The 22,413-nt window shown below is 46.3% G+C and overlaps 1 protein-coding gene across 1 annotated transcript in view; it reads right to left on the minus strand.

The window, feature by feature from the left end:
• The window catches only part of RAB26 (RAB26, member RAS oncogene family), a 26,510-nt gene extending 12,598 nt beyond the window's left edge, over positions 1-13,912 (minus strand). Inside the window, 2 exon segments of the mRNA XM_021006548.1 lie at positions 9,628-9,738; positions 13,524-13,912. Coding sequence (XP_020862207.1) covers positions 9,628-9,738; positions 13,524-13,733 — 321 coding nt within the window. The 5' untranslated portion in view covers positions 13,734-13,912.
• Between the last annotated feature and the right edge of the window lie 8,501 nt (positions 13,913-22,413).

A 22,413-nucleotide genomic window follows, 5' to 3' on the forward strand; every position in this document is an offset into this window, starting at 1 on the left:
AACTGGGGTATGTATATGGGGAGCAGGGAGTGGGAATCTATTAGGCAGCATCAACAGATCTTGCCTATTAAGGGTCCTGGGGTCATTGAAGTCCCTATGAATATTGAAAACACCCTGGTCATTGCAGACACTATCACTGTGGACATGGATTAAAGGGCCTGGAATAGGCTGAATCTGGAATTGGGAGGGGGAAGGCATTGTCAATGACCGGTTATGAATCCTACCCTTCCTGGTTGGTCAAGGTTATCTTGTCTATCTCCTGCCTCCAAAATCCATTCTCAGAAGTCATGGAGTCACAGGCAGGAAAGAAAGTTACAAACCCAATTATAATTTAACTGATTAGACTTAGTTATGGGTAATTAGTGGGTGAAGAACTGATTGAAACTTCAGGCACTAATATATTTCCAATTTCCCCTTGGGGCAGAACTTGTTAAGGATAGAGAAAAGGTCAGGGGGTCTTAATTAGTAGGGATGGCCAGGGGCTTAGAGACTGTGAGGGAACTTTAACTTGCTAATGACAAAGCCCTGTGCACACGGGCTCTGGAAATGATAATGTTTAGATACTGCACACCCATCACCTCTACCTTTGTCTGAGCTGGAGGCTCCCTAAACATCCCACCTAGCTTCCCTGTCTCTAACCCTTTCCCTCCACAGATCTGTCATAAGGCACCTCAATCTCTAACAAAGGAGCCCCATCCTCCCACAGAACCTAGCAGTTGACACGTGGTCAGGCAGGGCTCTCTCTATATATATAGTGCCACCCTTTCCACACCCACTCCCACCTCCAGAAACATACAAGGATGCTGAGCCTTGGGCCCTCTCTGCTGCCAAGCTAACATGCCAGGGTGAGAGACAGGAGAAGCAAATACCAGACTGGACAATCCCATAATCCATCACTGGTCCCTGGATAACTGGGAATCAATTAACAGAAATGAAACGCCATTTAAAAGAACTCCTGATTGTGGCTTCCTCCCTTTTGTCCCAATTCTCCTCCAGATTTCCCCAGAGCTGCCCACAATTCTGGGGCATTCTCCTTCTATCAAATGAGATAATATCTGTAAAGTGCTTAGCACAGTGCCTCTTATGTCATAGGTGCTTCGTCAATGTTTGTTTAAGAGCATTTAAGAGAGCAGAGGAGTTGTAGAATCATACATATCATTCCCACCAGCCAGGCTCTCCTCTCAGGGCAGGGAAGAAGAGCATCCTACAACGCAGCCTGACGACACCCAGCTCCCTCCTTCCCCTACCTCATGCTTTAGACTTCCCAATGGAAATGTCCTAGCAGGCTATTATCACCTTTAGGCTGCTGGACTATTGCGACAAACTCATAAACGTTCTCCTTGCCTCTGCTACTCTCCTCTCTCCCATCCATCCCACACACCGCTGCCAAATTAATACCTCTAAAACACCAGACTGATCACATCACTGCCCTACTCAAAAAATCATCAATGGCTCCCTACTGCCTCCAGGATAAAATACAAATTCGTCAGCCTGGCATTTAAAGTTCTCCACAGTCAGACTCTCACCACCTCTCCCCTCTTATTTCATGTTGCTCTCTGTTTCAGACAAACTAGCCTGCTGGCTCTTCCATGCACATGCCACTTCATCTCCAGCCTCCATTTCTATCCAAGCAGTCCCCATGTCAACAGTGCATTCCCTCCTCATCTCCGCCTCACACTGAACATCTCCCTGACTTTCTTCAAAGCACAGCTCAGGTGTTATGTCCTACACAAGGCCTCTCCTGACTCTCCTAGTTATTAGCTTGCTCTCTCCCTCTTGAAATCACTTTGTATTTACTTATCTTTGTACATATTATACTTCCCAGAAGTTCCTCAAGGGCAGGGTCTGTTTAGGTTTGATCTCTGTAGCACAGTGCCTGGTACATAGTAAAGTTCATTATTATTGTTGAATTAATTAATAAGATTAGATTGTGAGAAATGAGTAATAAGGAAGTATGTTTTGCATGATTGCACACATATAACCTACATGAGATTGCTCACCATCTTAGAGGGGAAAGGGGAGGGAAGGAGAGGATTTTAAACTCAAAATTGTAAAAAATGAATGTTAAAAATTGTTTTTGCATGTAATTGGGAGAAAAGAAAATATTATTTAAAAATTAATTTTAAGAAAAGATTAGGTTGTGAGCTCCTTGAGGACAGGGGCTGTCTTTTGTATTTCTTTGAATCCCTGATACTTAGCACAGTTCCAGAAACATAGCAGGTGCTTAATAAATATTTATTGACTGACTATTGAATATAGAGGGAGTGGATGAGGTGGGTTAAGACACATGAAAGAGGAGGCTGTGGTGGGCTCGGGACATGAGTTTGCCCCGAGTGGGTTAGGTGTGCACGCTTGGTGAGCTCACTAATTAGAACATATAGTAGAACCAACTAATGATAGGTCAAGATCATAAGTTCCGTCCTGGTACAACCTTGTTTTGTTCAGCACCCTAGTCTCAAGATGAACTCTGACCCTTATTTCAGCTACCTCATAAACCCTGACCAATATTGATCAAAAAGCCAGTTGAGAGGAGATTGAATGGACACAGATGACTCAGTACAGCCCCTTAACTCAACTGACATTGATTGGGCCCCTTCTGTCTGAAAGCCAGGAGATCTAGGTGGTGCCATAGTACACAGGGGGCTGGGCCTGGAGTCAGGAAGACTTGTTTCCCTGAGTTCAAATCTGGCCTCAGACTCTTCCTAGCAGTGTGACCCTAGGCAAGTCACTTAACACTGTTCACCTCAGTTTCCTCATCTATAAAATGAGCTGGAGCAGGAAATAGTGAACCACTCCAGTATCTCTGCTAAGAAAACCTCAAATGGAGTCAGAAAGAGTCAGACATGACTGAAACAACTGAACAACAGTCTGCAAGCCCCTGCCCAGTCCTGAGGAAGGTGAAACCCCAAAATGAAGACAGAATTTAGAACTCAGCAACAAACTAACGTGCTGAAAACCAACCAGTTCTGGAAACCCCTGCCAGCTTCAGAGACCTGGGCCACCTTGTTCTGCCCTGTACCCTGACCTCTGTTTGATCGATCTCAACACCCAGTCTCAAAGTTCTCACTCCCCTCCTTCAAAGCTCAGCTGAAGGATCTTTTCCCGTGTACTCCAGGTCCCTCGGAACTCTTTCTCCTCTGAGGTCTCAGGACACTTGGAGTCTGGCCTTTAATTCTCCTCTAATTGTTTCCTGTGGGGAAGTCTCATCTTCCAGCCACTGTGGAGCTCCTCCGAGGCCCAGGTCTGGGTTTTCCCTTCCCCTAAAGCTTGGCTAGAACTGGGGATGTACACACCCTGCCACTTGGTTAAGGTTCGGCAATTAAGGGATAGCAGAGGCACCAGAAGTGGGAAGGGTCTTGAGTCTTTATCACATCAGAAGTTGTTAAAGGATGTGTGGCTATTTAACCTGGAGAAGAGAAGACTTAGGAGGGATGTAATAGCTGTCTTCAAGTATTTGAAGGACTGTCACCTGTAATTAGATTTATTCTATTTGGTCCTGAAGGGCAAAAAGGGGGGGGGAGGGAAGAGATGCAAAGAGGAAGATTTAAATTTTACATAAAGAAGAACTTCCTAGTCATTAGGAAGGTCCTATCCCAAAGTGTAAAGGGCTGCTCCTCCTTATTGGAGGTTTTCAGGCAAGCTCTACAAAGGGAGGACCACTCGTAAAGGGAATCTCTTGGATGACATGGTCCTGGGAATCTCTTTCACCTCATAAATTCTGTTATTCTGCGTACAGGCTTCATGCCTGTGAATGGTTCTCATTCCTCTTCAAGCTACATGCCTGACTCTTGACTCAACCGTATCATAGAAACCTCTTCACCCAGGAAGCTCCCTCCATGCCTAGACCACCTCTCACACTGTCTCTCTGTCCCTGTGTTTCTGTCTCTGTCTCTGTATCTCTCTGTCTCTGTCTCTCACATTGTTTGGTTCCCCCCAGAAGCTTTCGTTTTAAGAAGGACACCCAAGCCAACTATGCCTTAATTCCTTTAAAGGCTGTACTCCTGACTCTCTGAACTACCCCCCGGCCAGGTACCTTCATCTCTGTCTTCTTCCTTTTCCCCCATTATGCCAGTTTCTTTTGATTAGGCAATTGGGGTTAAGTGACTTGCCCAGGGTCACACAGCTAGTAAGTGTCAAGTGTTTGGTCTGGGATGGGATTTGAACTCAGGTCCTCCTGACTTCAGGGCCGGTGCTCTTTCCACTGTGCTACATAGCTGCCCCTCATTATCCTACTTTTTAACTTTCTTTCACATAGTGTTTTCCCCCACTAAAATGTAAGCTCCTCAAAGGCAGGAAATATCTTTTTTTTCCCCCTACTTGCATCTCCAGTACCTAACACAGTGCTGTGCACACAATAAACAATAATTGCTTGTTGCAGTAACTTGATCAGGCTGTGGCCTTCCTGGGTAGAGCTCACTGGAGACTCAGCATCCTCAAGCATCCTTGAAACAACATCCCAGTCTACCTTCCCCTCTCACCCCACCCCCATCCCATCCCCAAGGCCGGCATAAATCTAAAACTTCCCTGTTGGGTCACCTGCCCTGTCCCACCTCCATCTCCCTGGTCTTGCTGTTTTTCTTCCCTCTTCCAAGAGCCAATTCAAAGCTTACCATTTCCAGGAAGCCTTATGTGATTAACTCCCTCATGACCGATCCCCTTTCTACTCTGCCACCGAAGACAGCTAAGTCCTCTCCCCCCTTTCTGGGCCTCACATATAAAATGAGATTAACTAACCTCTGAAGTCCCTGTTATCTCTAAAAGTGTGAGTTTATAACTCTGCAGGCTCTTCTTCTCCTTTCCTGGGCCATGGATAATTAAGAGTGGCCTGCGGACTCGAGCCATTCCCTGCTCTCACACGTATGTACACACAACGGCATTCTGGCCACAATGGATCATCTCTAGAAAGCAAACCACCAACCTTGCCCAGTGCTAAGGGCTCGGGTGACAACCTGTCTGCTGACTCTGCAGGCTGTGCCTCCAGGCTGGTGGAGAGCAGCCAGAACGTGGCATGTGTGTGGGTAGTGGGATGGAGCTCAGAACTACCCATGGGTGAAGGGACCACCTGGTATCAGCCTTCATCTTATAGCTTTGGTTTTTGCATACTGCTAGTCTCTCTCTAAATATCACCACAGCATGCTTCCTATAGCAAGCAAAGGCTGGGCATCAATAATTCAAGTGCTGCAACATCTATGAGACCTTAGCAGTCAGTCATGGAGCATTTTCGATTCAGGTAGGGGCACTATTCTGCCCCTATGGGATACCCAGCATTTTGGGAAAGATGCTCCCTTCTGCCCCTTCTCAGGCTAGTCCTGGGGCTGCGATAAGCAAGTAGCCCTCTTTCTGAGGCTCTCCACCACCTGATCCTACAGGTTGTAGCTAAAAGCTCCATTTTAAAGAACAGACTTGGCATGTTAATGTCACTGGGTCTCTGACAGCTGCTGCCAGGCAAGGCTGAGCAAGAGCTTAGAATAGGAGCAGGGCTGCTCGGGCCAGCAGCAGGAGGAGGTCTTTGCATATCCAGAGCCAGAGCAGATATGGTGCCTCAGCTCTGGCTTCCCAGAAAATGCTTCATGCCGCACCCAACCACCTCCTGGCAGTGCCTCAGAAAAGAGAGAAAATCTGACTGCCGATCAAGGTTATCTTGAGTGATCGGCCCTGGAAAAGCTATGAAGTCGGGCACCATCCTACCACAAAGATGCAGAGAAAGCCCAGAGCAACAGCCCAGGAAATAACAAACACCCAAATAAATAACTAAAATAAGTGATATTTGTAGAATATTTTAAAAATTGCAAAGTGCTTTACATGAGAGACAGGGTGGTATGGTAAAAAGAGAAGAATACCTGAGTTCAAATACTGCCTCAGACATTTACTAGCCATGTGACCCTGGCCAAATCATTTTACTTATTTGAGCTTCAGTCTCCTCATCAGTAAACCCAGGCAGTATTTGAACTCAGGTTTTCCTAACTCCAAGTCCAAAGCTCTAGTCACTGGGTTCAAGTTCCATTTCTGACATATACTAGCTATGTGACGAGACGAGTCACTTAACCCATCAGTCCATGTTGCAGACCAGATGCCCACCTGCATTGGTGGAGGGAGTTTCCTTATGTCAATGAAATCATAGGTCCACTTCCTTTTCCTTTCATGTATATTATCTCACTTGGTGCTCATAACAGCTGGGTGAAGCAGGTTCCCTCATTGTCCACATTTCACAGATTAGGAAGCATCTGAGGCCAGATTCAAACCCAAGTTTTGCTAATGCCAAGTCGAGCCCTCTATCCATTGGACCCTCCTACCTCCTGACAGAGAAGGGTAGTGTAATAACTGACAAAGCTCTAGGACTCCCTAGGAATCAGAAGCTAAATCCTCTTAAATGCCTGGGGGGCATCAGCCCAACCACGAATTCCTAGAATTCCCAGGAAAATAAAAGATCACAGGATCACAGTTTAGAGCAGGAAGAGATCTTAGCAGCCATCCGGCCCAACTCCCTTATTTTAGAGGAAGAAATGGTGTGGTGCAATGCAAACCCTGGTTCCTGAGCTGGAAAGACCCAGGTTCAAATCTGTCCCCTAACCCTTACTTATATAACCTCAGCCAAGTCACTTAAGTGTCCCCAGCCTCAGTTTCCTGATTTGTAAAATAAGAGGATTGGACTGGATGGCTCCTGAGATCCTTCAAGCTCCAGATTTATGAACCCATGAACCTATGAAACAGACTCAGCCAGAGACATGAATCTTTGTGCCCAAAGTTGCACAGGCAGTGAGTCTCAGAGCCAGAATTCGAACCTAGGACTTCTGACTCAAAACCCAGTATTCTTTCCACTGTTTCCATCCCACAGATGGAAAAATAGGACAAGCTGCCATGCCCTGCTCTGCTCTGTTGACAAGTTGGATTTTGTTTTGTTTGTTACAAATAACACTATTTATTTAGTCCATTAATGCTCGCCATTTGAGAGGTGCCTGGGTTCATCCTAGGCTATTATGGTCGATCGCATCAGCACCTTATGGGACTAAGGATGAGCCAAGTGAGATTAATGCCATTATGGTTTGAATATTAATGTGCACATTGGAGGGAACAGAGTGTTCAGGGAGCAGGCGGTAGTGGCAACACCACGCCCAGCCCCCCCCCCCACTGCCACAGTAAGGCTGCCCAGTAGCAAACGCCCAGACAGGGTGCCACAGAGCCTCAGATTAAAACCGCCCATGAGGCCAGTACTGGTGACCTTGAGAACACTGAACATATTTATCAGGTGTGCACCTCTTTCAGCTCCCAGCCAATTGAAGTAGGAGGGAAGGTGTGGACTCTGGGGGAGGGCAGACTCAGCACCTGCACTTCTAATGAGTCATTTTTTCACAAGAGGCCCAGACCTGGGAGAGGAGGTGGGACTGGGGTAGGGTGGGGGTGGGGGGTGTTGCTAGAGCAACAGCTTGTACTCTGCTGGCTCTGCTGGTTAGATTCACATGAGAGCACAACGCAGAGTTCCACAGTGATATCCCAGGTCAGTCAGCCCCCCCAAAAAACTAGCCCCACTTGAGAATTCCATATACATAAAGAGAGGTGCAGAGCTGGCAAAGCCCAGGAAGGGCTTGGGTTTTACTAGACAAGGAGTCTGATTTGGTGGCCAGGAGAGGTCATGACCTCTGCCCTCACATAGCATATCAGGCAACCTCGAAGTCCCTGGCCTTGGTTGTCCACTCTTCTAGAGTCAGCCTTAAGCTGGGGAGTAAGATGGGGAAGGGGATCACAGACTAGGGAGGGGGTGATAAAGCTTAGCGGGGAAAGGGAGGCAGAAGAAGAGAAGCCCTTGAAATGGCAGCCAATTCACACCAACCCAAGCCTCTATTTACTGAGCTGCTCCTCCAGCCGCAGACCCATTCTGATGCCCCAGGGAACCGAGCCAAGGCCAGCCATCTGTAGGGGATGGAATGGGGAGGGTCCAGGTGGCACTCACTGGAAGTCTGGACCCAACAGCAGATGTTCCGCCTTCAGTTCTCCCAAGCCCTAGGGGACATTTGGGCCACCCCACAGTAGCCTGCAGTCTCTGCCCCCAGAGTGGCTGAAGAGAGAATGGGCTCCATTCACTCGTCCACTTGTTCCCTCTTGGGCTCAGGCTGGGAGGCACATACAGCCCAGGGATGTATGATCATAGGGAGATTTTCTCTTGTCCTGCTTCTTATATACTCCACTCTCCGAACCCTTTCCATTACTGTTCCAACCCCTCTACCCTTTCCAGTATCCGAGTCCAAGTTCTTCTAAACTCCTCCACTACAGCCTTATCCTTCCTATATCAGAAGTAGGCATCAGGGGGTCTGAAGAGCAATGGAAGGGAGCAGGGGCTTTGCTTAGGAGCTACAATCTCCCTGTACTGGTGGAGGGGTTTGCCAAGTGGCTTTATGCCTGTGAGCCTCCAGAGAGCCTTTTAGTCTTCCCACAGGCCTTCCTCCCCCTAATTAGAAGCCCAGAAGATACAACTTTTGAATTACCAGTAAATAATTAAGTCGAATTGAATTTAGCCACTTTGGCCCAGACATTGGGAAATAGGTGTCTTCCTCTCATTGTAGGGGCCCATGATGAGCTGAGCATAGAGCCCTCTCTGGAGGAAGGGTGGAATTCAATGATAATCAGCCTGGTCTCTGGAAGAATTATTCTGGTCCAGAGGCAAGGAGTGTCAGGGGCCCTGGACAGGATTAGACAAACCCCACCCTCCCCACCATGCTCCCCCCAGGGTAAAAGAGGCCCAAGTCTGTCTGCATGCTGCACATGGCTATAGCCTCTGGTAAAACATGTCAGTAATTAGGTTGTAAGAAAGACAGTCCACATGTCACTTATTCTTCTTCACCAGGAAATTAGAACCAAATTCTGGATCCTGGGATTTCAAAGCAAGCAAGTTGAGGTGACTCAAGACTAGAGGAAAGGGTTTTTTTTTTCACTCCCCATTGGGACCCAGGACCTCAGGACCCACGCCTTCCTCAGGAACATGGAGATGGAGCCCCTTGCTCTCCACGTGTGACTCTCAGAATGGCAACCAGAGAAATAGATGCAGACAATGAGACTGAGAGATGGAGACAGAGAGGTGAGATATAGAGGCCTTCACATACACAAGTCACATCTAGAAACAATTACAACACACACACACACACACACACACACACACACAGAGTTAAGGACTGAACTCAGGCTTCTCTAGAGAAAAGGGCTCACATACATATAAACAGGCAGACATACATAGACACACAGACAAGACACACAAATGGACACACAGCAAAAAGCAAATACAGAGAGACAGGCATGCAGGAAATTACTGAGCCCCTCACATGGTGACATGAGGAGACAGATTCTCACCCCACCCCCATACAGAAAGACACATACACCCACATACACAAAAACAGGGAAAGAGCGATCAGAGAGAGATGGGGAGGGCTTTCACCCACGACATTTCCCATACAACACCATTCTCAAGGGATTTCTAGCTGCTCTGGGCAGAGGTTGCCCCAGAGACAGGAAGACCCCTATAGCTCCCTACCCTTTGAGCCTATCAGCCTCCTTCCCCTCAACTTCTAATCTTGGTAATCTCTTTCCTTATCAGCAAGGCATTGACTAAGGGGCTAGAAAAGTGCTCGGAGCTCTTACCCTGAAGTCTATGCCCACAGTAGAAATGAAGGTCCCAGCCAGGAAAGCACCATCCTTAAATCGAACCAGCAGACAGGTCTTCCCCACGCCTGAGTCTCCTACCAGCATCACCTGAGGAGAGGATAGGATAGGTAGTCAGGCCTAGGTAGGCAAGAATTTCCCTAGCTCTGGAGGCCAGGGAGCTCATTAGGAAAGAGGGACTCTCTAGGAGAATGGGCCCTCAAGGCAGTGCCCTGTCAGCCCTGGAAGGGGTGTCAAGAGTGTTGGCTGCAGCTGTAGACCCAGCCTTGGGACCCCTGGTCCACAGCCTGGATGAGCAAGTGTGCTTCATCCTCAGCAGATTACAGTGAGTATAACAAAGCCCACCCACTCTGTCCTGAGCTGCCACATACTTTTGGGTTCCTCAGTTTCTTCTCCCATCTCCCCCATAGCATCCCCAAACACTGAGCAGGGAACAGGAAAAGAGAAAAGGCTAATAAAGAGTTAGCTTGGCAATGATTCTTGTCCCACAGTCCTCTACCCCCAGGATCCCAGGTGAAGGACTTTCCTGGGATGATGGAGGCACTGAAAGTCTAACAGCCTCTCCCTGTTATGAACTGTCCCTGAATGGCTACCCTCTGTCCTTCTCCAGGGAATCCTGTAACCTGTCCCCACTTTCCATGGATACAACACTAATTTTTTTGGGGGGGGTGTTTCACTGGCATAGGGAACTCCCAATGTGGGAACTCCTTTCACTAATGCTGATTGTTGACTTGTCTGTGAATCTTAGCACAGTGACTGGCACAGACCAAGCACTTAATAAGTGCTTGCTAACTGACTATTGACCTAGAGTTGCCTTTGCAGATTAAGTGACTTGCCCAAGGTCACACAAGTCAGAACATTTCAAGGTCAAGATCTGAACCTAAGTTTTCCTGACTCCAAAGCTACCTCTCTATCTAAAACATGCCTTGCTACCTCTCAAAAACAACAACAGTAATAATAAAACTTACATTCCTATAGTGCCTTAAGGTTTACAAAGCACTTTCTTCCCAACAGCACCATAAAGTAGGCAACACAAATATTTTTATCTCCATTTTACAGAAGAGGAGACTGAAGATGAAGGAAGGTAAGTGATCTGTCCAGGTTGACATGCCTTTTGTCAGAGCCATGACCAAAAACCCAAGTCACCTGCTATTCAGTCTACCCCCAAGGTGTGATAATAATTGCTAATATTTATGTTATACTTCCTAGGTTACAAAGTATTTATATCCTTTTTAAAAAAAACAACAACCCCCCCCCACACAACTTCATCCTCACAATAGCCGTGTGAGGTAGGGAGTGTGTGTACCGTTATTTTACAAAAGAGAAAACCAAAGCCCAAAGAAGTTAAATGCTTACCCAAGGTTACCCAACTAATAAGTGGCAGAGCTAAGATTGGTCTCTTGACCCTCAATCGAGGATTCTTTCCTACAGGTCCTTCTAGGAGTTTATCCGAGCAGAACCCCACTCTCCCCAAACTGGAACCCCCAACCTTCAAGAGTATTAGTTTATCCCCCACCTTCAAGAGGATGATCTGACACCCCCACCCCCAGCCTAACACCTTTGCCTTCAAGAGTCACGATCTGATTCCCCATTGCCAACTTAACATCTCCCCTTTAAAGAGGTGAGATTTGAGCTGCACCCCCCATACTCATTATGTGTGATCTGAACCCCATCCCACCTTCACCCTCAGGAGCTATAATCTGACTCCCCAACAAAATTATAGCCTTAAGAGGTATGATCTGAGCATACTGCCCCCCCCCACACAGTCTGACACTCTCAGATGTAAACTGATACCCCACTATGAGCTTGGGGAGCTCATGAAAATATGAAACATGAACATGAAATATGGCTAGGGAGAATTTATCTCTTGGATTTATCTTTTCCCCTTGGGAGGTCAAGGAATTGAAGAGAGGGAATGACTACATATGTTTTTATGTGTGGTAGGGGTAACTCCATGTAGGACAAGTCAATGCTTTCCCCTGACTAAAGGGCTCAGCTGATGTCTGTGCCAGATCCTACTGGATCCCTGAACTAAGGAATCCTTTTCCTTGGTTCTAGACTGTGGAGACCCCACAATGCTGACCAAGCATCCATTCAGAAACTCCCATTTTCCCTCTACTTGCCCTAGTCTTTTGCCAGTGAAGGCAGAAGGACCTCACAGGGTGCTGACCTCACCTTACTCAAGTTGATGCCAGCTTCTCAGATTCTGGATGGGCTGGCTGCCCCAGGGGTCAAGATTAAGAAATAGCTAAGTCCTGCTACCACCACCCACTCTCCAACTCATCGACAAGTCTGCCTAGGGGGATTGATGGGGAAGCTGCACCAGCCTGAACTTCTTGGGAAGTCTCACGACTAAGAGCCCAGCTGGTACCCATGACTGCTTGACTACTCCCAAATGGGCAAGGGCCTTTCATTGCTGGCAAAGGTCCCTATCTCCAGCACTCAGTAACTTGGGCCAACACTTGAAATGGGCAAGTCCAGGGGAATGAGTGATATAGGGAAACTACTGACGTATTAGAGGAGTTACAACCCAACTCCCCAATTTCAATTCAATATTGCAACTCAACAAGCATTTATTAAGTGCCTATGATGTACAAAGTAGGCAACAGGGATACAAAGACACATTCTACAAGAGGAATGTGACATTCACACAGCTAAGTAAATAACCACAGGATAATCTGAGGAGGGAGAAAGTAGTAATAAGCAAGGCTAATAATCAAGGGAGAGTAATAATAATCAGGAAGGGCTTCCTGTAGGAGATAGCATCTGAGTTGAGTCTTGAAGGAAGCTAAGGATTCTAGGTGGCAGAGATGAGGAAGGAGTACATGTCCAACATGGGAGATAGAGAGCCTGTGCTTTCCCAAATGTAGGCAGGAGATGCGACTTGGAGTTGGGGAAACAGCTAGTAGGTCAGTCTGGCTGAAATACAATGAAAGAAGGCAATTTTGTGAAATAAATTGGAGAGGTAGGCTGAAGTCAAACTTTAAGTGCCAAACTAAGGAGTTTGTAGATTATATTAAAGATAAGAGTCACTGAAGACGTCCTTTAAGGAAATGTCAAAAGAGGAGACCCCAGAAAAGCTTGAAAGAGGTAACTCTGAGATCAATAAAATCTTTTGGAGTTAACTTCCAGGAGAGGTCACTGCCAGACTTGCTGAAGGGGAAATGGAGAGAGCCTTGGGCTACTTGTCTGTCGGCTCTCTGGGGAGGGTCTACTCCTTTCATTTCCAGAGCCATCATAGAAAATCTGGAGTTAAGGAACCCAGAAAGGTTCTTTTGTCTATACCCAGCTCCAGTGGTCAAAAACAAAGGGGGACATCAGTAGAAGGGGAACAGGGTACTGGGCTAGCAAGTCCCTTTCTAGTCTTCCAGATCCCCTACTACAAATCGTGGCCCTGCAGGGCTTGAAGCAAAGCCAGAGCTTAGGAAGGGGCTGTATGTATTTGCTTAGGAAAGGTTACACCAGGCCAACCCAGCTTCCAGGTCCCACACTATTCCAGGGCCCTACCAGCAGAGTCATGCCCCAGGCCACCTGCTGCTGCACCCTTTGCTCATAAAGTCTGCCCGTCCCACCCCTGGGTTCGTCACCCCTCTTCTCCCCTCTCCAGTCCTCTATGGTCTGTGACTCTGGGCCAACTGCCCTCAGTCCTTCAGGGTTTGTGTCCCTGTGCCAATCACTGCTAGCCCACGATCTGTGCTCCTGTGCCAAGCCCCAGCCCAAGGTCTGTGCCCCTCTGCCAACCACTGCTAGCCTATGTCTGTGCCTATCACTCTCAGCCACGGTGGGTCTGTGCTTCGTCTGTCCACCAACCTCTCAGGATCGGTTCTTCACCTCCCCCCCTCCCCCGCTGTTTCCCTTAGGATCCCAGCGCTTACCTTGAAAGCAACGTCGTAGAAATCACCGCTGCAGCTAAGGGACGGGCGGCCTGGCAGCAGAAGCCCGTTCCTCGGTGCCTTGGGGGCAGGGCCAGGGCCCGGGCTAGAGCCGCCCCCTCCGGAGCCCACCGGCCCGTTCTCCTTGGCTGTAGGCAGAGAAGAAGCGGGCGTACTCCCTGCCTTACTCTTAGGGGTCTTTTTCCTGGACATCGTGGGTCAGGGGTCTTGGGATCCTAGGGGTCCCGAGGCACGACGTTCACTGCGCTCGGACTCGGGCTCTGGCTGCTCTGTTCCCCAGACGGCGGCGAGCGCCCCGCGGCAGCGCCAGCATCCTCAGCCCGGCGGCGGCGCAGTGCCCAGCGCAGCACAGCGCATCCCCAGCCCGGCCCCGCCCAGAGCCCAGCTGAGCCTAACCCAGCCCAGCCCAACCCAGCCAAAGCCCCTTTCCCGGCACGCCCCCTGGCCCACCCTGCCTCTGATCGACAATCCTAACAGCTACTCAACCCCTGAGCTTCACCACCTCTACCAGTGGAAGTAAGGAGAGAGCTGAGCCCATGCAAACAACATTGGACCAGTCTCTGGGAGATGCCCTGGGGAGAAGGATCCCCGAGTTGGGGGAGTTGGGAAAGTGTTGGGGAAAGAGGAGTCCCTCCTGCTGTCGACTCCGCGTCTAGACCTCCTTTTCCTCCCCCTCCATCCCCGCCTAACCTTTTGCGGGGAGAGGGGAGGAAGCATACACATATGTAGATACACGTAGACAGACATATACTAAGAAAAAGGAGCACACAGACACGAACACACGTACAGACAGGCACACATAAACATATTTAATTCGGTTGAACAAATTTTAAACACCTCCGATGTGGAAGCCATTTTGCTAGGTGAGAGGTATGAAACGATTCAATTCAACTAGCACTTATTAGGCACCTACTATATGCAAGGCACCCGCCATGCTTGGTGCTGGGGATACCAAGACAAAGGAGTTTGTATTCTATTGTGAGGAACGTAGTTCCTGACTGTGTGGAGCTTATGATTTAGTAGAAGAGATAAGATACTATAATGCAAATGACAGTGAATAATATTTGTACAGGAGATGAACAATTCACTAGGATAAGTGTGTAGGAGAGGCCTAAACAGGATATTTTGAGAGATTAGAAAAAGGGAGAATTCACTTATAACTCGAGGGGAAGCTTGACTGAGGAAATACCACCTGAGATGGGTCTTAAAGTAATGAAAGATTTCAACAGGTGGAAGGATGTTTGAGGGTGTAGGGGAGGGGAGATGCAGAAACCATTGTAGGCACATTTCCCACCATTGAGGGAAAGGTTCAGAACAAGATAGGAGTAAGGCAAACAGTCCAGTTTTGCTGGAAAGTAGAATTTGTGGAAAAAAAAATTGTATGAATAATGCTTGGAAAGGTAGGTTGCAGTTAAACTGTGGAAGGCCTTGAATGTCAGGATGAGGAGTCTGTATTCCACAGGCAATGGAGACCATTTGAGCAGGGGAATGGCGTGATCAACATAGTGCATTAGGAAGATTAATCTGGTTGCTCTGTAAAGGATGGATTGGAGGAGGAGACTGGAGGCAAAGGAGTTTGTTACAAGAGTCAAGAGATGATAAGGGCCAGAACTAGTGTGATGGCTGTTTGAATGGAAAGGAGATGAAAGACTCAATAGGTACGGTGCAGGTAGAATTTATAGGACTTGGAAACTAGTTGAATGTTTGAGGGAAGGAGAAAAAAGATAAGTCAGGCTTCACAAAGGTTTTGAGCCTTGGTTGCTAACTGGATAGAGGGTGGTACCTACCATAAATTTTTTTTAAAAAAAGAAAAGTTGAGCAGAGGGGCAAGGTTTTAAGGGAAAATGAAAAGTTTGGTTTTGAATACATTGGGTTTGAGGCACCAGAGGGATATACAGATGGAGATATGCTGTGGGCAATTGGAAAGACAGGCATGGAGCTCTGGGGTCAAGGCTGGAAATACAGATTTTCACATTTGTATATAGGTGTTAAATTGAAGCCATGGGAGTTGGTGACTTCAGTAAGGGAACTGTTGTAGAGGGAAGGGAAGGGAGGGAAAAGAAGACAACTGGAATGGGATGGGAAGGGAGGGAAGGTTGAAGAAGAGTCTTAGAAAATTCTCCAATTTAGGAGGTAGAAGAATGACAGAGACCAGTGAGACAAAGTAGGAACAAGAGAGTTAAGACAGTGATTAAAAGAGGGCATCATAGATGCCAAGGGAGGTGAAAGAAGAAGAGAACAATAGATTTAGGGACCTCAGAGGGCACCCAGTCCAACCCCTTATTTTACAGATTAAGAAACTGAGGCCCAGAAAGATTAAATGACTTGCCCTGAGTCACACAAGCCAAAGTAGGATTTGAATCTAGGTTCGTCTGATATAAAATCTAAGGGATAGTAAAAATGTCAAATGCCATAGAAGGAGCAAGCCGGATCAAAAGATTTTAGAATTGGAAGGAAGCACAAAAACAATGTAGTCCAAAGCTCTCATTTTACAGATGAGGAAATTGAACACACAAGTCCAGATCCAATGATCTTTCTACTACATGATCCTGCTTGAGTAGAATTAGAAGAAAGGTCATTGAATGTGGCAATAGGCAGTCATTAATGATTCAGGGAGAGCAGCTGGTGGAGTGATTGGGACCAAGGCTAGACTGCAGGGGGTTGAGGAGTGAGGGAGTAATGAGAAAGTGGAGGCAGGTGTAGATGAGTTTTTCAAGAAATCTCATAGTAAGGGAAAGGGGAGGGATAGGATACCATCCTCTGCTCAAAGGGGCATCAGGGTCAAGGGGAGACCTCAGGGTTATTGGGCTAAAGGAGGTCAAATAGGTTTCTGGAGGAGAAGACAATAGAGGGGGGAAAGAATAAATATACCACCAAGGTTATTAGAGATGAGCACTGAAGGGAGAAAAAGACTGGGGGACTGTGAAGTGGAAGAGATAAGGAGGGCCATGGTAAAGACCTACCAGTCACTAATCAAAGTGACCAAACCCTGCCTCTGTTGCAAAGGTTGTTGTCTCCAGGCCTTCCTCATCTTTTCTCCTTATCCCTTGTCCTATTTCAGGCTAAGCCAGGGAAACTAGCCCTCTCCTCACCTCTATCCCTAAGCTCAAGCTCTAACTTGAGAAATTGATCTCTCCATCAATGTCCCTGAGGATAGCAGGGACAACTATCAATGGCCAGAGACAGATGAGAGGAATGAATGGATGGACAGAACCCTCATCCATGCTCAAGCCCTCAAAGTTGGATTCTGAGGCCTGACATGAAGGAAGGGCCTGTTCCCACTGGTACCTTTCTCCTCCACAGGGTATTAGAGAGTACTCAGGGAGGCTCAGTCCTCACAGGACTATGACTCTTATAATGAAGCTAGCTTCTCCTGCTCCTCACCCCCAACTAGGTCAAACTTTATCCATGAAAAATGCTTTCTTCCTCCTCCTTCTCCTCATTCCCTCAAATACCCTCTATTCTCTATATACAGGATATCCAAAAAGTCTTAGTATAGTTTTAAGCTTTAAAGCTTAAGACTTTTGGAATAGCATACATGCATACACATATGTTATATTATGTACATATATGCATTTATACATATACATATAACATATATTTAGAATCTATATTTATGAATATTTCTAGCTTTATAAATCCTAGATTCATGAAATCATATAGCTGGAAGCAATCTTAGATATCATCTATTCTAACTTCCTTGTCTTATTTATTCTTTAACTTAAAATTTTTATTGATGCTTTTTATTTTTACATCATGGTTGTTTCCCCTCAAGCTTCATTCCCTATGCAACTGAACCCTCTCTTATAACAAAGAAAAAACATTCGAACAGAAGCAACATACACAATGACCTAGTCTCACTGGGTATACCACATGCCACATGCATAGACTCCCACCTCTTTACTAAGAGGAGGAATTCCTGCAGTTGGCCATATCTCCAGCTATCCCTATTCTTCTGTGCTTCCTACAATTCCACTCTACAAGGGGACCATAGGGCTCTTGAATGAGGATCCTTCAGGGCATCTGTGGCTAGTAAAGTTGTGGAAGGAAGGACTTTGAAAACAAGGGGGAAGATTTCCCTTTAGGCTCCTGGGCCTGAGTTATGTGCTGGGCTGCCTGTGTGATAGTTTTTTTCTTTCTTTCTTTCTTTCTTTCTTTCTTTCTTTCTTTCTTTCTTTTTTTTTTAGGCAATTGGGGTTAAGTGACTTGCCCAGGGTCACACAGCTAGAAAGTGTTTGGTCTGAGGTTGGATTTGAACTCAGGTCCTCCTGACTTCAAGGCCAGTGCTCTATCCATTGCACCACCTAGCTGCCCCTACTAGTGGTTTTTTTTTTAATTTTTAAAAACTTAAAAAAATTTTTTTTCTATGTGATAGTTTTATTGAGATCTTCATTCTCATTATTTTCAGGAGGGGAAGTGATGGAGGGAGGAGGGATGGCTGTGGGACAGGGAGAGTCCTACAGGTTTTGAACTCTTCCTATAGTAGAAGGCTGCCCTCTGGAGTTAGACTGTTAGTGTGCGCTCATCCATCACTGACTAGCCTCTCCTTCACCACTGGCCACTGGTCTGTTCACCCTGTCTGATGCATACACACATACATACATACATATTATATGTGTATATGTGTGCATATATACACATGCACTCACATCTTCATATACACGTAGTCATGTATAGTCATATGTAGGTACCTACATGTAGGTCGTCACATACTGCGAAATGCACATGGCCATATGTCATCATATACCTACTTATGAGCGTGGAAAAGAGGCAGAGGACTTAGGTTTGAATCTCATCCCTTTACAGGTCACTTGATTTCTCTGGTCCTCAGTTCCCTCAACTACAAAATGAGAGATTGGACTAGATGATGCCTGCTGTCTTTTCCACCTCTAAAACTAAGACCCTATCCTTCAAGCATACAATCATACAACTATGTACATGCATGATTACATATGTTATTACAGATGTGCAGTTATATAAGGCATGCATTTCACAGTCAGAATTCATATCTTAATTCATGGCTTAACAATGGACCCACTCTTATTTCCTCATCTCACATGATTTCTATCTTCTGGTTCATACTGAGAGACCACCCCCAGATGTGGCCATGGTCTTCCCTCATCAGAACACACATATATAAATACATACAATTGCATGTAGTTACAAACACCATCATATGTTCTTATACAATATGCAAATACATACACAACCATATATGGTCTCACAAATACACACAATCATAGACATACAGTCACCACAGAGGCAGACAGAGAGTGGAATGGTTTGCAGATACTGAGGCTCAGGGCAGACATTTTTGCACAGGCCAGCTTCCTGGAGGATGTGTGTAGAGAAAGAGATGTTTGCAATTTGCACAGGAGAGATCTGGCTTTCTTGAAGCATGAGGTAGGCATGAGGCAGGAATACCTACCAGAAGCTCTGCTTCCAGAGCTAGCTTTGGATAATCCAGGTATTAGAGAAAGAAAAAAGTATCTACTCTGATGGATATTCCAGAATGGGTATTTCAATGAAATGCCTATGGCAATTGATGTTAAGCTTCTTACTTCCTTGGGCTCAATGTTCCATTCTGAAGACTGTACCTCAGCCTTCCCTATGAGAGGTGCAGGTAAGAATCTCTGAGAGGCCAGGGACGAGACAGCTCTAAATGGGATCAATCATTCACTCCTCAATATTGGCTCAGCAACTGGGGAATAAGTTCCTGCTGATGCCCTAGGTCCTACCCATCCCTTCCCTTTGCTCTTGGGAGAGGAACAGTGGATTGTATTTTACAGCTCTTCCTCACTATCCCCTGCTGGGTATAACCAGTCTCCCTAACATCTCCATGGAAGAAGAGATGCCAGTCAGACTGGACCAGCCTGGGTCACGCTGAAGCCCACAACCACACGGTGGCACCAACTAGCTAATATGTCACTGACTCCAGATTTCACCACTGGATCCGTGGTCACAGTTAGAATTCTTACCTGTCTGGCTTAACAATGGATCCCCCTCCCATTTCCTCATCTCACAAGATTTTCATCTTCTGGTTCTTAATGAGAGACCACCCCCAGGTGTGGCCATGGTCTTCCTTCATCAAAACCAGTGGGAACTCTCTGATCTTGCCAGTGTCAGCTTTCCCACCTCTTCATCCACCCTCTCAGAAGCTCATTCCTGACTCCGTTTTCTCTCAGGTACAAAATTTAGCTATGCTCCCCTCCCCACAACATGCCTTCCAGTCTCTGAGGAAGGATCATCTTTTGATCTTGTCAGGGTCAATACCTGACGTGTGACCTTCTCTGTCTCCTCCAAGATTTTGGCCCCAATCATTTCTTCTTCTTGACATCTTTCTCTTCTCTCATCTTTAACCTTTCCTTATCCACTGGCTCGTTCTAGGCTGCCTACAAACATGCCCAGCTCTACCTATCCTTAACACATGCACCAGACCCTGCCATCCCCTGAAGCTGCCATCCTACAGCTCCTCTCCCTTTCACAGCAAAATTCCTAGAAGGAGCCCATTCTCTGTCTGCCCTTGTTGCCTCCATTTCCTCACTTCCTACTCACTTTTCAATCTCTTGCAGTCTGGCTTCCAACCCTGCCACTCTTCTGAAACTGCTCTTTCCAGCGTTACCAATGAGCTAAATGAATGGCCTTTTCTCAGTCCTCTTGACCTCTCTGTAGCTGTTTCCACAGTTAAACACCCCCCTCCTCCTTCTCCCCCTCCCTCTCCCTCCCTCCCTTCCAGATCTCTCTCTCTCTCTCTCTCTCTCTCTCTCTCTCTCTCTCTCTCTCTCTCTCTCTCTCTCTCTCTCTCTCTTTCTCTTTCTCTCCCCCCTCCTCCCTCTCCTTCCCTCCTTCTCTCTCTTCCCCTCCTCCTTCTTCTTCTTCTTCTTCTTCTTCTTCTTCTTCTTCTTCTTCTTCTTCTTCTTCTCTCTCCCTCCCTCTCCTTCCCTCTTTCTCTCTCTCTCCTTCCTCCTTTTCTTCTTCTTTTCTCCTCCTCCTCTTCCTCCTCCCCTCCTCTTTCTTTCTTTCTTTCTTTCTTTCTTTCTTTCTTTCTTTCTTTCTTTCTCTTTCTTTTCCTTCCTTCCTTCCTTCCTTCCTTCCTTCCTTCCTTTCTTTCTTTCTTTCTTTCTTTCTTTCTTTCTTTCTTTCTTTCTTTCTTTCTTTCTTCTCCTCCTCCTCCTCCTTTCTTCTTCTTCTCTTCTTCTTCTTCTTCTTCTTCTTCTTCTTCTTCTTCTTCTCTTCTTCTCTTCTTCTCTCTCTCTCTCTCTCTCTCTCTCTCTCTCTCTCTCTCTCAACCCCCTCCTTTGATTTCTGTGACAACACTTTCTCTTGCACCTTCTCTTGTCTGACTGCTCTTTCTCACTCTCTTTTTCTGGATGATCATCTAACTTTTGCCACTAAGCATGGTAGTTTTCCAATGCTTTGTCCTGGACTTTCTATACTTTCAATGATTTTATCAACTCCTAGCACTTCAATTAACATCTCTGTTCATTCCGTAATCAAGCTCCTAAATTCCAATGCCACATCACCAACATATCTAACATGAAACTTATAAAGATAACTCTTCTCCCCTTAACCCACCCTTCCTCTAAACTTCCCTCTTTCTGTACAGGGTGCCATCTTTCTTCTAGTCGCCCAGTCATAACCTCAGCACCATCCTTAACTCCTCCCTCTCCCTCACATGGGGGTATGCTGGTAAATGTTTAACAACCAGCCCTCCAAAAAAAAAAGGACACAGGACATACTTTTAAGTTTAATCTGCATTATTGTTTTCTCCCTCACTTAAGTCTAGACAATCAATAAAACAATAAATCAAGCCCTGATTTATAACATTTTCCAATTTCCAAGATGTAAATGCTTACACTGAAAATTTAACAATTAGTCCTTTCACAAATTAGAGCTGGCTCTAGCATAACCTGATCCTTTCTCCCTCTTGACAAATTCAACCATTTGAAAAGCCCTTCCAGGACAGGTAGGTGGTGCGGTGGATACAGCACGGCCCTGAAGTCAGGAGGACCTGAGTTCAAATCTGACCTCAGACCAAACATTTGACACTTAATAGCTGTGTGACCCTGGGCAAGTCACTTAACCCCAATTGCTTAAAAGGAAAGAAAGAAAGAAAGAAAAAAAAAGTCCTTTCATTTCTACCTCTACAACAGTTGTATCTGACCCCCTTTCTCCACTTCTGTCCTTCATCACATTTTAGCTGGGCTACCATAGTAACTGCCTCATTGGTCTCTCTGATTCCAGTCTCTCCTCTCCAATTCATCCTTCACTGTGCTACCAAAATATTTCTGAAACACAGTTCTGACCATGTCAATCTCCAGCTCAGAAATATTCAATGGCTCCCTATTACTTCTAGGATAAACTACAAATACTTTGGCATGGCATTTAAAGCTTCCATGGTATGGCTCTGCCTACCTTTCCAGACATTTTGTATTACTCCCCTTTATGTACTCCATATTCCTGCCAACCTGGTTCTCTAAGCTGTTCCCTGGATTCACCATTCTATCTGCCGCCTTCACACTTTTGCATAGGCCAGGCACCATGCCCTTGTCATCTTCATCTCATTGATTTTTCTTATCCCCCCCCCACAAAGTGATAGTGCCATTTTCCTCTTTAAATTACCATTTATTTGATCTCTGTACAGGCTTCATCCCCTAGAGGCAGCTAAGTAGCTCTGGGCCTGGAGTCAGGAAGACCTGAGTTCAAATCCAGCCTTGGACACTTATTAGTTGTATGACCCTGAGCAAATCATTTAACTTCTGCCTGTCTCAGTTTTCTCAACTATAAAATGGGGATAATAATAGCCTTTCCTTACAGGGTTGCTGTGAGGATCAAACGAATTAATATTTGTAAAGCACATAGTAGGTGCTTA

Source organism: Phascolarctos cinereus, unplaced genomic scaffold (assembly GCF_003287225.1).
Source record: "Phascolarctos cinereus isolate Bilbo 61053 unplaced genomic scaffold, phaCin_HiC Scaffold_4;HRSCAF=312, whole genome shotgun sequence".
Taxonomy (NCBI): Eukaryota; Metazoa; Chordata; class Mammalia; order Diprotodontia; family Phascolarctidae; genus Phascolarctos; species Phascolarctos cinereus.